The sequence below is a fragment of the Schistocerca gregaria genome, chromosome 4 (assembly GCF_023897955.1).
Source record: "Schistocerca gregaria isolate iqSchGreg1 chromosome 4, iqSchGreg1.2, whole genome shotgun sequence".
In the NCBI taxonomy this organism is placed as follows: Eukaryota; Metazoa; Arthropoda; class Insecta; order Orthoptera; family Acrididae; genus Schistocerca; species Schistocerca gregaria.
The window spans coordinates 218,830,498-218,845,182 of NC_064923.1; the positions used below are offsets into that span (position 1 = coordinate 218,830,498).

The window sequence follows — 14,685 nt, forward strand, 5'->3', positions numbered from 1 at the left end:
TCATAACTGAGGATTATACAGTACGAGTTGAAAGTGCAAGTGATTGTCATGTCTCATACCATAAAATGTGACAGTGACAAAATAAAACAGTTTAGGCAGCACGGAGGGTGGCTGATTTGAAGTACACTTACGGTTCCAGAAATGTAATCATTTGGGTTGATTTAGCAGTGGTAGAATATTTATCAATGGATAAGCCACAATATGGGGAATTGCAGTTATTTATTCCCATAGTTGTGCACTAAGGACTTGTTTTCGAATCAGTTACGGGTAAAACTCAACAGATCCCAACAAATTTCATCTTACTTAATTATGGGTTGGGAAAGAGTTTATATCAATCAAAAACAGCAACACATGAGCAAAGATTTCAAGTGAAAGATGAATTATAGGAAGAGGAATGAGAGCAAATGAAGAGGTTGATTGTATGATTAAAATGACATGGCAAAAGAATGGAGATGAAAATTACATTTAAATCAATTAATTGAATAAAGATGATTAGTCATTTCAATAAAGATTTAAAAATGTACACACATAAAATTTCTGTCCACTAGCATCCCTCGTGTAAGTCTACTTCATACTGTGTGTGGAGTGGTGCACCGTAACAGTTAAAATTTTGAATCCTTTGCAGAGCTGTTTGAGTTTTTCTCGTCTTTTATTAATTTTTTTGTTTCTTTAGGTCCGCCCAGCTAGAAAAGAATGCTCCCAACCATCCAGTATGCAAAATTATATTGCGCCTGCTGCCCCAAAATTCTCGTCCTCTGTTGCTGATAAATCTGTCCAAGTTGAATGTGATGCTGCCAATGATCAGAATAAACTTCGTCGTACATATGTTGATCAGTGTGTACAGGTGACTGAACCACCAGCAGTGGATATTCGCGAAGATCTATTGAAGGTAAAATGTAGCTCAAAGGAATATGAATGTACAAGAATTATTTATAATATTGTTTCGATTTTAAGTAACAGACCACTGAATAAAAATGGTAGAGTACAACATGACATTCTTTGTAACAGAAGCTAGCTCTAGTGTTCTCTCTCTCTCTCTCTCTCTCTCTCTCTCTCTCTCTCTCTCTCCCTCCCTCCCTCCCTCCCTCCCTCCCCCCCCCCCCTCCCTCTCCCTCCATGTTGTATGATAGCATAGGTCAGATTTATATAACTGCATGTAAAACGTTGCTACATTAGTTTTTATTTGGGCACAATCTTATACACTAAAGCTTTATAAATTATAAATATCATGATGGGACCCTGTAAAAATTACCATTGGTTTTTCATTTGTTAAAGCATTTAGCGGTAGTAGAAGTACCTACTAAATTTCAGTTATCTATTTTGCAGGCAGATATTAAATACAATCAGAGAATTGTGTTGAAACATGCAATTACACAGTATTCATAAATTACTTATTGTGCTTTTCTAGCATTAGCATTTGTATCAGTGTAATTTCTGCTTTATCATATATGATTACAATATGCCAAAATTCTAGGATGACTATGGAATTCCGTACAAAAGCAATCCAAAAAGAAAATATATCGGTGGACTTCACGATTTAGAAGTTGCTGCAGATGAAAAGCTGAGCCTCAATATTGAAGACAGTACTGTAAAGAATTCCATTGATTTTAGCATGCTGAGCCCTAGAGATAGGAGACTGATGGAATTTTGTGGCAGTGGCAGTTATAACCCAAGCTTTTATGAGAAGTGGAAATCTCCTACAAGAACTGTTGCTGAAAAGGATGCTGGTTTAGCTGCAGAGGTAAAAAAATGAGTTGTACTTAAGCAATAGAATTACTGTCAAACCAGTTTAAGATGCAGTGTGCACTGGGGAGAAAAAAAAAAACTTTGATATAAATGTCAAAAATGTCAATAACACCAGTAGCCGTAATTTCATCTCGGATTTATTGTCAGTCGATTTCAGTGTTACAGTACTTCATCATCAGGCTCTCTGTAGCCGATAACATATGTTTGTCATATATGAAAATAACTGGACTTGGCACCAGCTCTTGTGTGACAGCATTTGCATGTGACAACACCTCAGACACAACTTCAGTTGTGTTTGAGATGATGTGTGCAAATTCCTTTTGAGCAAGGACTGGCGAGAAGGTTGATTATTTTCACATACAACATGCATATGGTTGTCATCGAGGAAATTCAGCCGTTATCTGGCATAGAGGGCCTGACGATGGCATATTGTAATGCTGAAACTGGTAGCTAATAAATTGGAGATAAAATTGCAGCCGATGGAGTTTTTGACATTTTATCATACATATCAGCTGTGTTTCTACCATTCACTGAAGCATGAATGGGTGCACCTAAGTCTGATATCAATGTCTGAGCAGGTCATAAGATGTTAAATTGAACAAAATTTACCAAGTAAGTGAAGGCAAAAAGTGCAAAGTTGTGGAGATATGGCCGCCAAGTAGCAGCAACTCAGTAACAAAAGTGCATAAATATGTAAATTTATCATAACATCTGTTATGCTAGAGAGCATAGGAACTGGTTGAGTTGCTTCAGATTACTTAAGCAGAACAGTTACAGCTAGACAATGGTCACATTCATATGCTAGACTGGTTAACTTAGAAGTGGTGTTTTACCTCTTAGCTTTGCAGCACATATCTTGACAGTTAAATAGCCATGCTAAGAACAATATTTTAGTAACATTTAGCAATTCAGATTCCCTTCCCAGCCTGAGCATCAGTGGGCAGAGTTAAATTCTTGAAGTATTCTTAGCTTCTAAACCTTAATGAGCTCAGATGCTTTGTTTTTAGAATGAGCACAAATATCGTTATTCTAGTTCTCCTTAACTTACATGCAGTTTGTTCTCCTTATGCCTCCTGTATTAAGTAAATGATTTCGCCTGTAACATTTTGTTATCCAATGCATAGCATAAATGAGGCAGTAGGTATTCTTTTAGTATACAGTACTACAATAAAGAAACCCAACTTTAACTCACAGTACGTATTGTAAATATTGATGTGATTCATAGTTAGGTTTAGTATTTGTTGAATTTACTTCCCTTTCATTCTCCTGTAGATGTTCTTTAGTTCATTTATTGTTTTGTATAATAGTGTTTATTTTACTCTAGCTTTATACTTTTGTCAGTTCCCTATTCCTTGTAAATACTCCCTCTAAATTACATTAATCCTATTATATTCATATATACATGTTATTTTATTAATTCCATTTCTGTGCTGATGTCAGTACCATTGCTTGTTCTATAGGGTTTTACTATGTGTATGGTATTACATCACCAGTGTGGTTAGTTACTTAACCCATATTGTTCTGCAAAAGCATAGTTTCTCGACTTGCACTGTAGTGTTTGCAGTGTCTGCGTGTCTCTACACTACTATTCCTATATGTCAGAACTGCTGATCTACACCACAGCAATGTCTGCTTGTGTCTGTGTATGTGCGGATGTATATGTGTGTGTGTGCGCGAGTGTATACCTGTCCTTTTTTTCCCCTAAGGTAAGTCTTTCCGCTCCCGGGACTGGAATGACTCATTACCCTCTCCCTTAAAACCCACATCCTTTCGTCTTTCCCTCTCCTTCCCTCCTTCCCTCTTTCCTGACGAAGAAACCGTTGGTAGCAAAAGCTTGAATTTTATATAATGTTCACAAAATAGCAATAGGTGGTGGTTTTGTATGTACATTTTGATACACCGTAGTGGCCCCACAAGTTATGAATGTACTTGAAGAAGTTGTCAGCATAGTCCTCTGGTAAGCTCACCAATTTTCTTGTTCTGGTGTGCATTTATGAAATAGCACTCCGTGGTATATAATGTAGAACTTGTTTACATTTGTATTCCTAGCTTCCTGTAACTTTTTCTTACCTTTTGCCAGCGCTGACCCTTTTCTTGCAGCTGTCCTAGGCTCCGGCACACTTTTGTATATTACAGGCTATCATTAGCAAGACTCTAATATCTGAGGTCTGTTCAGTATATTCCAAAAATTCATTCAAACCATGTGGTAGTCTCGGTTGCACATCAGCTATTATGTTTTGTTCACTCTTAATTTATACTATTTCAGAACCAAATTCTTGTAAATATAGGCACCACCGAGTTATCCTTCTGTGGAGTAGTTTGCAGTGTGGAGAAACAAGAGGACTTGATGGTGATCATCGTGTGCCTGTCCCGTAAATAATAATCAAACTTTCAAACCACCCAAACAACAGTGAGTGTTTAGAGTTCGAGGTTACGGAGTACGCCCCCTCTCACATTGTAAGCATTCTACTCACGAAAGTAATAATGCTTGGCAGTTGTTTATCATTTAGCCCTTTAATTTGGAAAAGACAAGCGCCCCCCCCCCCCTCAACCTCAGGCCTTGTGGTGATGTGTTTGTACTTGGACAAAATTCCTGGTTCATTTCAGGCTGGTTTAAAATATCGGCATTGACAAGTGCTTCCTTTATGTTTTCCAGAATCTTATTTCTGTATTGTTTTTCCTTAGTAAATTCTACATTGCATCACTACTTAAGAGTTAGTTGGGCACAAATTTCCTAAAAAAGGGGGCCAGGCCTAAATATGTCTTCAGCTGTTCCTTATTTTGTGAACATGAAAAAGTATCGAAGGCATCCAGTTTCCCAAGACCTGGCAAGATCCCTGAAATAGTGTGTCCTACAAATTTAATCCTTTCTTTTCCGAATTCGGACATTTTCAAGTTCGCAGTTACCCCATACTCAGAAAAACGCGCTATTACATGTAGGTGCTCTTCCTATCTGGAAGTAACTATCAAAAAGTCGTCTACATATACCGTAACTTGGCTTAGCAGCTCCAGTCTCCAATACCTTATCCAGGGCTGCAGTAAACACACCGACACTTACGTGTAAACCAAAAGTTGACACACAAAATTCATAACTCCCCCCCCCCCCCCCCCCCCCCCCCCCATAATAATGCTATGTACATTTTGCTCTCTTGGTGCAAGATTATTTGCCACTAGAACACATCGAGATCAATTGTGGTAGGAAATCAAACTCCATGTAACTTAAAGCAGTTTTTGTTCTAAATTTTCTGGTCGTATCCTCACTGGGACGATAATTTTGTTTATGCCCCTTCCAGCAAGTACTAACTACATGCTACCACCTAGCTTTGCAATTGCTAATACGGGACTACAGTAGGGTGAGTGAGGAGTTTCTGTTATCCCCCCACCCACTCAGTGATGCATTCTATTTACTTCCATAATGTCCCCTTTTTTGACGACGGTATGGGGTAAGATGAATAACAGATTTTTCTTGGGGGTTGACATCTATCTTGTAGATGGTTCCCCCCCCCCCCCCCCCTCCCAGTCAGTGCTGGTCGTTTCTGAAACAATGAGTACCCTTAATTTGTCCATTTGTGCCTCAGATAAGTAGGTTCATTGGCCTTTGCCTGTATGCTAATGCATCTATGTTCTGACTGTTAAAGTGTTTGTGTTTTTCTTCGTAAAGTAGTATCATCTCAAGATATAATAATTGTATTTTTACATTACTATCTCCTCAGTCTGTTATGGGTTGTTCTTACACTCGCCAAATCTACTGAAATCTCTGGTTCATCCTGTGTGAAATAACGCTTACCATTACCTGCATTGATCTGTACTTTGTATAGTCTGAAAACATTCATCCCCATTAAACAATAAACAATCAATTTTTCTTCTACCAAAAAGGTACATTCTATAGTGGTGTCTTTTGAATGTTATGAGTATACGGGCTTGTAATTTTATTCTCTTTGATCTGTTCCAAACTGCCTTCAATATATGGCACTTTTCTACTGATAAAGTTTGTATGTCTAATATCCTTCCTAATTTCATTGAACAAACTTTGTGAAATATGTTAGTCGAGGCTCCTGTATCTAGTACAATGGGTACTGTCACGTTGGCTAGTTTAGCTGCGTTATCGCTAATTATTATTATTTCTTCTGCATTTTTAATGTTACTATTGTCTTTCATACATAATTCATGCTTAATATTACTATCCTGGTCATAGCATACAAAACAATTTGTAAATAAATGCATGCCCCTCACTCCTCTTCTCAGTCTGCGACAGTGGGCTTATCACAATCTGCCTCTGTTTTCCTGTGCGGTGATGGGATAATTTCATCACTTTGCATTACTTGTACTATATGCACAGTATTACGATCATTGTTTTTCCAGTTTATTTCCTGCACAGATTGTGAATCAATTTACCTTTGTCTTTGTCCTCTTTCCTGTACATGTCCACCGTTTTCTTGTCTGTAACCATTGCTATTTATGTTAGGGTGCCTACTGTTGTCGGTATGTCGTGGCCAATTGTGATACTAATTTTCATTGTCTACTTGCAGTGGACCTTGAACTCTGGAACTGGACCCCTTTGTTCTGTAGGTATTGAGTCTTGGTAACCTGGATAATGTCCTGTCCTAGCCCATTTTTGTTCCCCATAGTTTTCTCTATTACCGTAATTCTTATTTTTGTTACTTTGCTGAAACATGTAAGGAAGCTGGTTGTTTGTACTGTTCTGTTACAGTTAAAGTGGTTTCCATTATGTGATATATCTGGTTGCATACTCCTACTCTCAGTTGGCGGTTCCCCTTTTTGTAAATGAGATCGATCGAGTTGAGTAGAGAGAGGAAGTACTGGAGAGCTTTTCTGGTATTGTCACCAATTTTTCCTTTATATGCAGCGGCAACCGATTCTTGAATACTATATCTTTAAGATGTCAACATGTGAGGTTGGATTCGTCCAGTAATATGTCTTATGTTTTAAGATATTTTTCAAAATGTCAACACAGTCCTCCTTGTTTACTGTTAAAGGGCTGAGGGTTAAACACCTCATGATACAACCTCTCTTGTACAGTGATTGACCAGAATTTTTCAAGAAACACTTGCTCAAATTGTGTGTGTGGTAGCACTCAGTCACGTCAATAGCCTAAAGCAAAACGTCACCTCAGGTAGAGCCTACTGTGAATCTGATCTTTTGTGCTTCCATTCAGTTATGTGGCAGCACATTCCAGAATCCCCTTATAAATATGACAAGGTTTGTTTTCTTGCCCTCAGTCGAATATACTGGAAATTTTCTACTCTTAATTAGGCCTCCATCTGCTAAAATGGACGACAAACAAGGTCCTGTGCTCACAGGCTGTAGCACTGTCACTGACTGCATGTGATTGTATACATCATATGACAGCACTGTCATTGGTATTGGCTGTTGTAAATTATACTCCTTTTCTTCACCGCCAGGTGTAGTCACAGGTGAATAGGTGCAAGCAATCCCACTTCCTAACACATCTATTTGGCTTGGATTGTTGTTTTCAATCTGCTCTTTTGAGCTGCTGCTACCATTCATGAGCTCTTTATGAATTCACTTTCCTGCTGCTTTAATATCTGAGTCGATTTTAGCAATTATTTTGCTTTCCATCTGTGTCATTACTTCTTCCATTACATCTATGTATATTATGTGCTCTTGTACAAACTTTTGTGCAAGCGTAGTGGTGTTGTCTACTAACCCAACCTCGGCTCTTTCAGTTACTTTCTTCATATCCTTGCCCAAGCGTTCTTGGTATTTTTTCACTAGTTTCAAGTGTTCCACCTCTCCTTATAGTTTATGCACTTCATCTGGTAGCTCCTTGCAAACTGACTGCAGTTCCGTGACATTCCTATGCACAAACTTCATGATCTCTGTAATTTTGGTCTGTGCCACTTGTAAATTATTCTGAATTTCTGTTATACTGTTAAGCCTGTCCATGGTTTCCTTTTGATCTTGAATTATTGATGAGAACTTCTGATCTAGCTTATTTTAGTCAGTGCACAAGTCTGTGTATAAATCTCTCGCAGAATCACTGCACTGGTCCATGCTTAACTTTGCACTCGAACAATCAAACTCATCTGTTAAGTCATTATACAATCTGCTCAAATTGTGCATGTTCATATTTAGGTCACAAATATTATTTACATTTAAGACATTGATGACATGCTAGTGCCTTGTGTATCTTTCAGATTTTGTTCACTTGTGATCAGGTTCTGTTCATATGGTGTCCAACAAATATATATTTTGGAAATGCTAGCACGCCTTCTGGTATTATCTTGGGATAAAATGCTCCCTGGGGTCGCTTATGACTTGATTTCATCTACTGTGAATAATACTAAATTACCCATAAGTAAATTTTCCTTCCCTATATAAGTTGAGTTTAAATAAAATTCATGACTCTATACTGACAGATTAAGAAAAAATTATGTGGAAAATTAAAATAATAATCTTTATATATAACAAGACTTTCAAAAAAATTATGTACAGTTTACACTTTGCCAAAATGGCAATTATTTGTTGCCTTCATTATGGTCTACGTAGTATTAGAGCAATTTTTTAGAACAGCGATACAACTACTGATAATAATAATCACAGTTCCACAATTCTTAGGACCAGGTAGGATTTCAGTTTACTACTAATAGATACACAACCAAGCTAATCATGCCTGCTTAACAATTGTATGGTTCCTACCTTTGTTGCAAAATGGTTGTCTGCATATTTTTCACAGTTTACCTCCAGTATATTATTAGGATAATCTCTCTCTCTCTCTCTCTCTCTCGCTCTCTCTCTCTCTCTCTCTCTCACACACACACACACACACACACACACACACACACACACACACACTTTTGCTACTTGTCTTGTTCATTCACAATAGTTGCAAACATGAAACACAGAAATAAAGTACAGTTAGTAAATTTACAATATATGCAAGTAACACTTTATCTACGTATTTATATGCTCCTTCAGCACTGTCCGGTCACCGGTAGCCAGTTGAAGTGGGGGCAACATGGCTGTTATTTCTTGTTTCAGTTTGTATAAATAAAGGTACAGGGTGTTTCAAAAATGACCGGTATATTTGAAACGGCAATAAAAACTAAACGAGCAGCGATAGAAATACACCGTTTGTTGCAATATGCTTGGGACAACAGTACATTTTCAGGCAGCCAAACTTTCGAAATTACAGTAGTTCCAATTTTCAACAACAGATGGCGCTGCAAGTGATGTGAAAGATATAGAAGACAATGCTGTAAGCGTGTGCTGTTCACAACGTGCAAGTGTGCTGTGGACAACATGGTTTATTCCTTAGAACAGAGGATTTTTATGGTGTTGGAATTCCACCGCCTAGAACACAGTGTTGTTGCAACAAGACGAAGTTTTTAACGGAGGTTTAATGTAACCAAAGGACCAAAAAGCGATACAATAAAGGATCTGTTTGAAAAACTTCAACGGACTGGGAACGTGACGGATGAACGTGCTGGAAAGATAGGGCGACCGCGTACGGCAACCACAGAGGGCAAAAAAATGGTTCAAATGGCTCTCAGCACTATGGGACTCAACTGCTGTGGTCATTAGTCCCCTAGAACTTAGAACTACTTAAACCTAACTAACCTAAAGACATCACACACATCCATGCCCGAGGCAGGATTCGAACCTGCGACCGTAGCAGTCGCACGGTTCCAGACTACGCGCCTAGAACCGTGAGACAACCGCGGCCGGCCACAGAGAGCAACGTGCAGCTAGTGCAGCAGGTGATCCAACAGTGGCCTCGGGTTTCCGTTCGCCATGTTGCAGCTGCGGTCCAAATGACGCCAACGTCCTTGTATCGTCTCATGCGCCAGAGTTTACACCTCTATCCATACAAAATTCAAATGCGGCAACCCCTCAGCGCCGCTACCATTGCTGCACTAGATACATTCGCTAACGATATAGTGCACAAGATTGATGACAGCGATATGCATGTAGGCAGCATTTGGTTTATTGACGAAGCTTATTTTTACCTGGACGGCTTCGTCAATAAACAGAACTGGCGCATATGGGGAACAGAAAAGCCCCATGTTGCAGTCCCATCGTCCCTGCATCCTCAAAAAGTACTGGTCTGCGCCGCCATTTCTTCCAAAGCAATCATTGGCCCATTTTTCAAATCCGAAACGATTACTGCATCATGCTATCTGGACATTCTTCGTGAATTTGTGGCGGTACAAACTGCCTTAGACGACACTGCGAACACTTCGTGGCTTATACAAGATGGTGCCCGGCCACATCGCACGGCCGACGTCTTTAATTTCCCGAATGAATATTTCGATGATCGTGTGATTGCTTTGGGGTATCCGAAACATACAGGAGGCAGCGTGGATTGGCCTCCCTATTCGCCAGACATGAACCCCTGTGACTTCTTTCTGTGGGGACACTTGAAAGACCAGGTGTACCGCCAGAATCCAGAAACAATTTAACAGCTGAAGCAGTACATCTCATCTGCATGTGAAGCCATTCCGCCAGACACGTTGTCAAAGGTTTCGGGTAATTTCATTCAGAGACTACGCCATATTATTGCTACGCATGGTGGATATGTGGAAAATATTGTACTATAGAGTTTCCCAGACCGCAGCGCCATCTGTTGTTGACAATTGTAACTACTGTAATTTCGAAAGTTTGTCTGCCTGAAAATGTACTGTTGTCCCAAGCATATTGCAACAAACGGTGTATTTCTATCGCTGCTCGTTTAGTTTGTATTGCCGTTTCAAATATACCGGTCATTTTTGAAACACCCTGTACGTATTTGAAGATAGGTGGGGAGGGCAACAGTCCGAACAGCTACTACTATTATGTTCACCTGTAACACTACCTAATTCTCATTAATGCCTTGTAAAGTAATGTTCGTGGAAGTTATTGCTTTACCTCATTTCTTGTTAATAGCAGCAGCTCCTGATTCTTCTTCTGCGGCCTCCCTCTTATTAGATAAATAAATTTTTTCTGACCATGTTGCATGAATAAGGCATCGTCTTTGTGATATAAAATTTTTGCAGAAGAAATCTTAATAGACCTACGTTTTTCCTCCTACTAAATAAAACCTACCCCGAAACAAGTGGTAAAAACTGCGTTGAATACTTTTTTATACAACTTTACACTTTCTTCCATCACACAAAAGACGGAACATCTCCATAAAAAATGGTACTGTATAGGAGTCCAAAACAAGAGAAATGATTAATGAAAGAAAACTGTTAACAAAGGGACACAAAAAATTGAAATTACTATGGTTGGAACTTAAATAGTGGCAACTATTTATTCACAGCCGATACAAAAGAGTTACATGTTTGCACCTATTACTGTCCTTCAGAGTAGTCACCAGCGTTGTGTAGAACCCGTTGCCAGTGATGTGGAAGGCATAATATACCGTTAGCAGAGCCTGTTCTGTTGATGGTGCGAATGGAGCGGTCTACTGCCTGTTGAATCTCTGGTACAGTTCTGAAGCAAATGCCATGAAGTGGTTCCTTCATCTTCAGAATCAAATCAGTCACAAGGACTTAAGTCTGGGGAGTATGATGGATAGTACAGTACTTTCCAGTCCCATTGACGGAACAGAGCAACCACTGCTTGCGCTGTATGTGGCCGTGCGTTCTTATGCAAAATGATGGGTGGGTTGCGCAGAAAGTGTCGTCGCTTCTTTCGCAAAAGCTGGTCTCAGGGGATGCTCCAAAAACAAACAGTAATACTGTGAAACTTCCTTGCAGATCAAAACTGTCTGCTGGACCGAGACTCGAACTCGGGACCTTCGCCTTTCACGCGCAAGTGCTCTACCAACTGAGCTACCCTAGCACGACTCACGCCCCGTCCTTACAGATTTACTTCTGCCACTACCTCGTCTCCTACCTTCCAAACTTTACAGAAGCTCTCCTGCGAACCTTGCCCGCAAAAGGCAAAGGTCCTGAGTTCGAGTCTCGGTCCAGCACACAGTTTTAATCTGCCAGGAAGTTTCATATCAGTGGACACTCCACTGCAGAGTGAAAATCTCATTCCAGTAATACTGTGCATTGACAGTCTGCTGTGGAGGAACATAATGCGTTAGGATAACACCATCTCAGTTGTACACGAGAATCACCATACTGGGGCTCTGTGCACTTTTGACTTTCGCCGCAATCCATAATGACATCATTCATTGGACTGGCGTTTCAGTTTTGGCTCATACAATGTGGCCCATGTCTCATCCAGCGTTACGGTACGGAGTAAGAAAGCCTTTCCTTCGTGCTCATAGCGTTCGAAGTGTGTTTGAGCAGCATTGTAACGCATCCGTTTCAGCATTTCTGTCAAGTCGTGTGGAACCCATCATGCTGCAATTTTTCACATGCCCAGGTGTTCCTTTAGGGTGCGAAGCACAGTCATATGCGCTAATGTGGTTCCATGGGTGAGCTCACAAATTATATGGCGTCAATCATTGTCCACTAACATGGCAACAGCATGCACTTCTTCTTCAGAGACACTAGGATGACCTGCCCGATGCATGTCTACCACAGTTTGCTGACCTTCGTTGAAGGCTTTTACCCAACGTGCCACTGTTTGTACAGAAATGTCGATTCCCCGCACTCCTCTTGAAGACCTTGATGACATTGTCATGCTGTATGACCTCTGTCACATTCAATCTTGATCCAACTCCATTGTTCCTGTTTCAAAAACATATTGACACCATTACGTTAGACCGTTTGATCACAAGTGACTGTGTTTCCCTCGATTGTGTGCATGCTGGTGACTTGGGACAGGCAAGTCCGTTTGCTTATAGGTAAAGTAGGTATGTCAACAACATGTGCTCTCAGTGACAATAGTAGATTTCATTGCATAGTGTCTCCACAGCAGTGTTGCCACTATTGAAGTTCCAACCTATGTACTAAGATAATATAAAAAGGGAAGAGTAGATAGATGAAGATGAGGTAGGATGTATGATACATGAGAAGAATTTAACAGAGTATTTATCAACTTGAACCGAAACAAGACTGCTGGAATACACAACATTCCCTCAGAGCTATTGAGATACTTCGAATAGCCAGCCATGAGAAAACAAGTCTTCCTGGTGTACAAGATGTGAGATAGGTGAAATACCCTCAGACTTCAGGAATAATGTAATAATTCCAAAGAAAGCAGGTGCTGACAATGTGAATATTATTGAATTATAGTTGCAAAAACACACACACACACACACACACACACACACACACACACACACTCACACACACACACACACACCAACACAGGTTATGTTCAGAATAACCACCAACAGCGGCAATACATGCTTCCAGTCTGGTATGGAATGACTGTTTCACATGTGCTAGTGTTTCAGTGGAGAGGCCTGAGCAGCTGCAGTAATACATAGTTGCATATCATCAGGTGTTTTTGTTGTCTTTGTAGGCAGGATGTTTCAGCTTTCCACACAGAAGAAAAGGCTGCGGGCATCAAATCCGGGAAACGGGCTTGCCAAGGTACAGGTTCTTTGTGTCTTATCCAACGATTTGGAAATAATTCCTGAAGACATGCTGTAGTACTTTCTGCACTATGGGCTGGACAACCATCATTTTGGTACCACAGATTCCTCCTAGTTTGCAGAGGAAGGTCTTCTAGCATTCGTGGAAGATGGTCTGTTAGGGGCTGTGATACTTGTGCCCATTCAGTTTTCCACCTCTGAAAAACAAGCCTATGAGCTGATGGCTCACTGTCCCACACCACAAATTTGCACTCCATGGACGCTGATTTTCCTCTTGACAAACCCAACAGGTACTGTCAACACATCAATAGTGGATGTTTTGGCAGTTTACATGGCTGTGATTGGGAAATGTGGCTTCATCACTAAAAAGGATAGGATAAATCTAGACTATCCTGTCTTAACATCCATGTTCAGAAGTTAACATGATTCTCATAATCATTTCCATGCAGCTCTTGATGTAAAGAGATGTGATAGGGATTAAACTTATGCTGATGGAGAATGCCTAGAACACTTGCCTGACTCATGCCACAGTCCTTGTGTATCGCGCAGGAGACAATGCGCAGATCAGAGGCAACAGCAGTAAGAACATTAATTTTCCGCTCTTTTGCATCAGTTGTTTCCTTCTGTTATGTTGTCTAGGTGTTACACTACCACTTTCACGTAACTGGATGAAGAGGTTGATAAATAATTGCAAAGATGGTTGACATCTGTTAAGATATCTTGTCTCATACACTGCACAAGAATGAACTGCATTCTTCCCACATTGTCCACTCACGAACTACTGCTTGGACTGTCGTACACTGACTGACAAGCAAGTCACAGTGCACTCAAGTGACACACAAGCACATGGTAAGCAAACATAACATCACCACACCTTGCAACTATGCAGGTTTAGTGGCACAAACAAGTGTCTGTGTGGAAACTATTCAAAATACAGTATCTTATAAATGACCTGCTCTAGAATCCACCAACAACCACACTGACATTCTAATTTAACCTGCTTTTAGCTTCTTATGTCAATAGGCATTGTCCCATTTAAAAATATGTGTTTGCACAAAAAACACACTACCAATCCATTCTGTGAAAACTGTGTATCGGTAGTACCTTCCATCTCTGCCATATTTCTTCAGTGGTGTGATGATTGGTGTGTGGTGTTACATTGTCCAGGAAAAAAAGGGCTGTTTGATGGTCCTGACATATTGGACAGAAGTTGTAGTGCATCCCTGCTCAGAAAAGCTATAATCACACCCACTGCACCCCATAATACCGTGGCCATAACTTTCCCTGTCAGTCACACCATTTTGAACTTTTCATTAATGAGTTTTTGTGATGCCATTCCATTGACTGCCTCTTTGATTCTGGTTAAAAAAAAATGCCCCCATGTTTCATCTGCAGTCACAGTTTTTTTCCAGACACACTCTAACTCCAAACAGAAGCATTGCAAGGGTTGTTTTTCTCATCTCTTTGTTCTGGTTGGC

At 40.1% G+C, this 14,685-nt stretch overlaps 1 protein-coding gene across 10 annotated transcripts in view; it reads left to right on the forward strand.

The window, feature by feature from the left end:
- LOC126266869 (uncharacterized) overlaps positions 1-14,685 on the forward strand; it is a 128,391-nt gene that overhangs the window by 56,972 nt on the left and 56,734 nt on the right. For all 10 annotated transcript variants that reach the window (XM_049971494.1, XM_049971501.1, XM_049971495.1 and 7 more), the window contains 2 exons: positions 674-889; positions 1,475-1,741. In XM_049971494.1, coding sequence (XP_049827451.1) covers positions 674-889; positions 1,475-1,741 — 483 coding nt within the window. The remainder of the gene's footprint in view (positions 1-673; positions 890-1,474; positions 1,742-14,685) is intronic.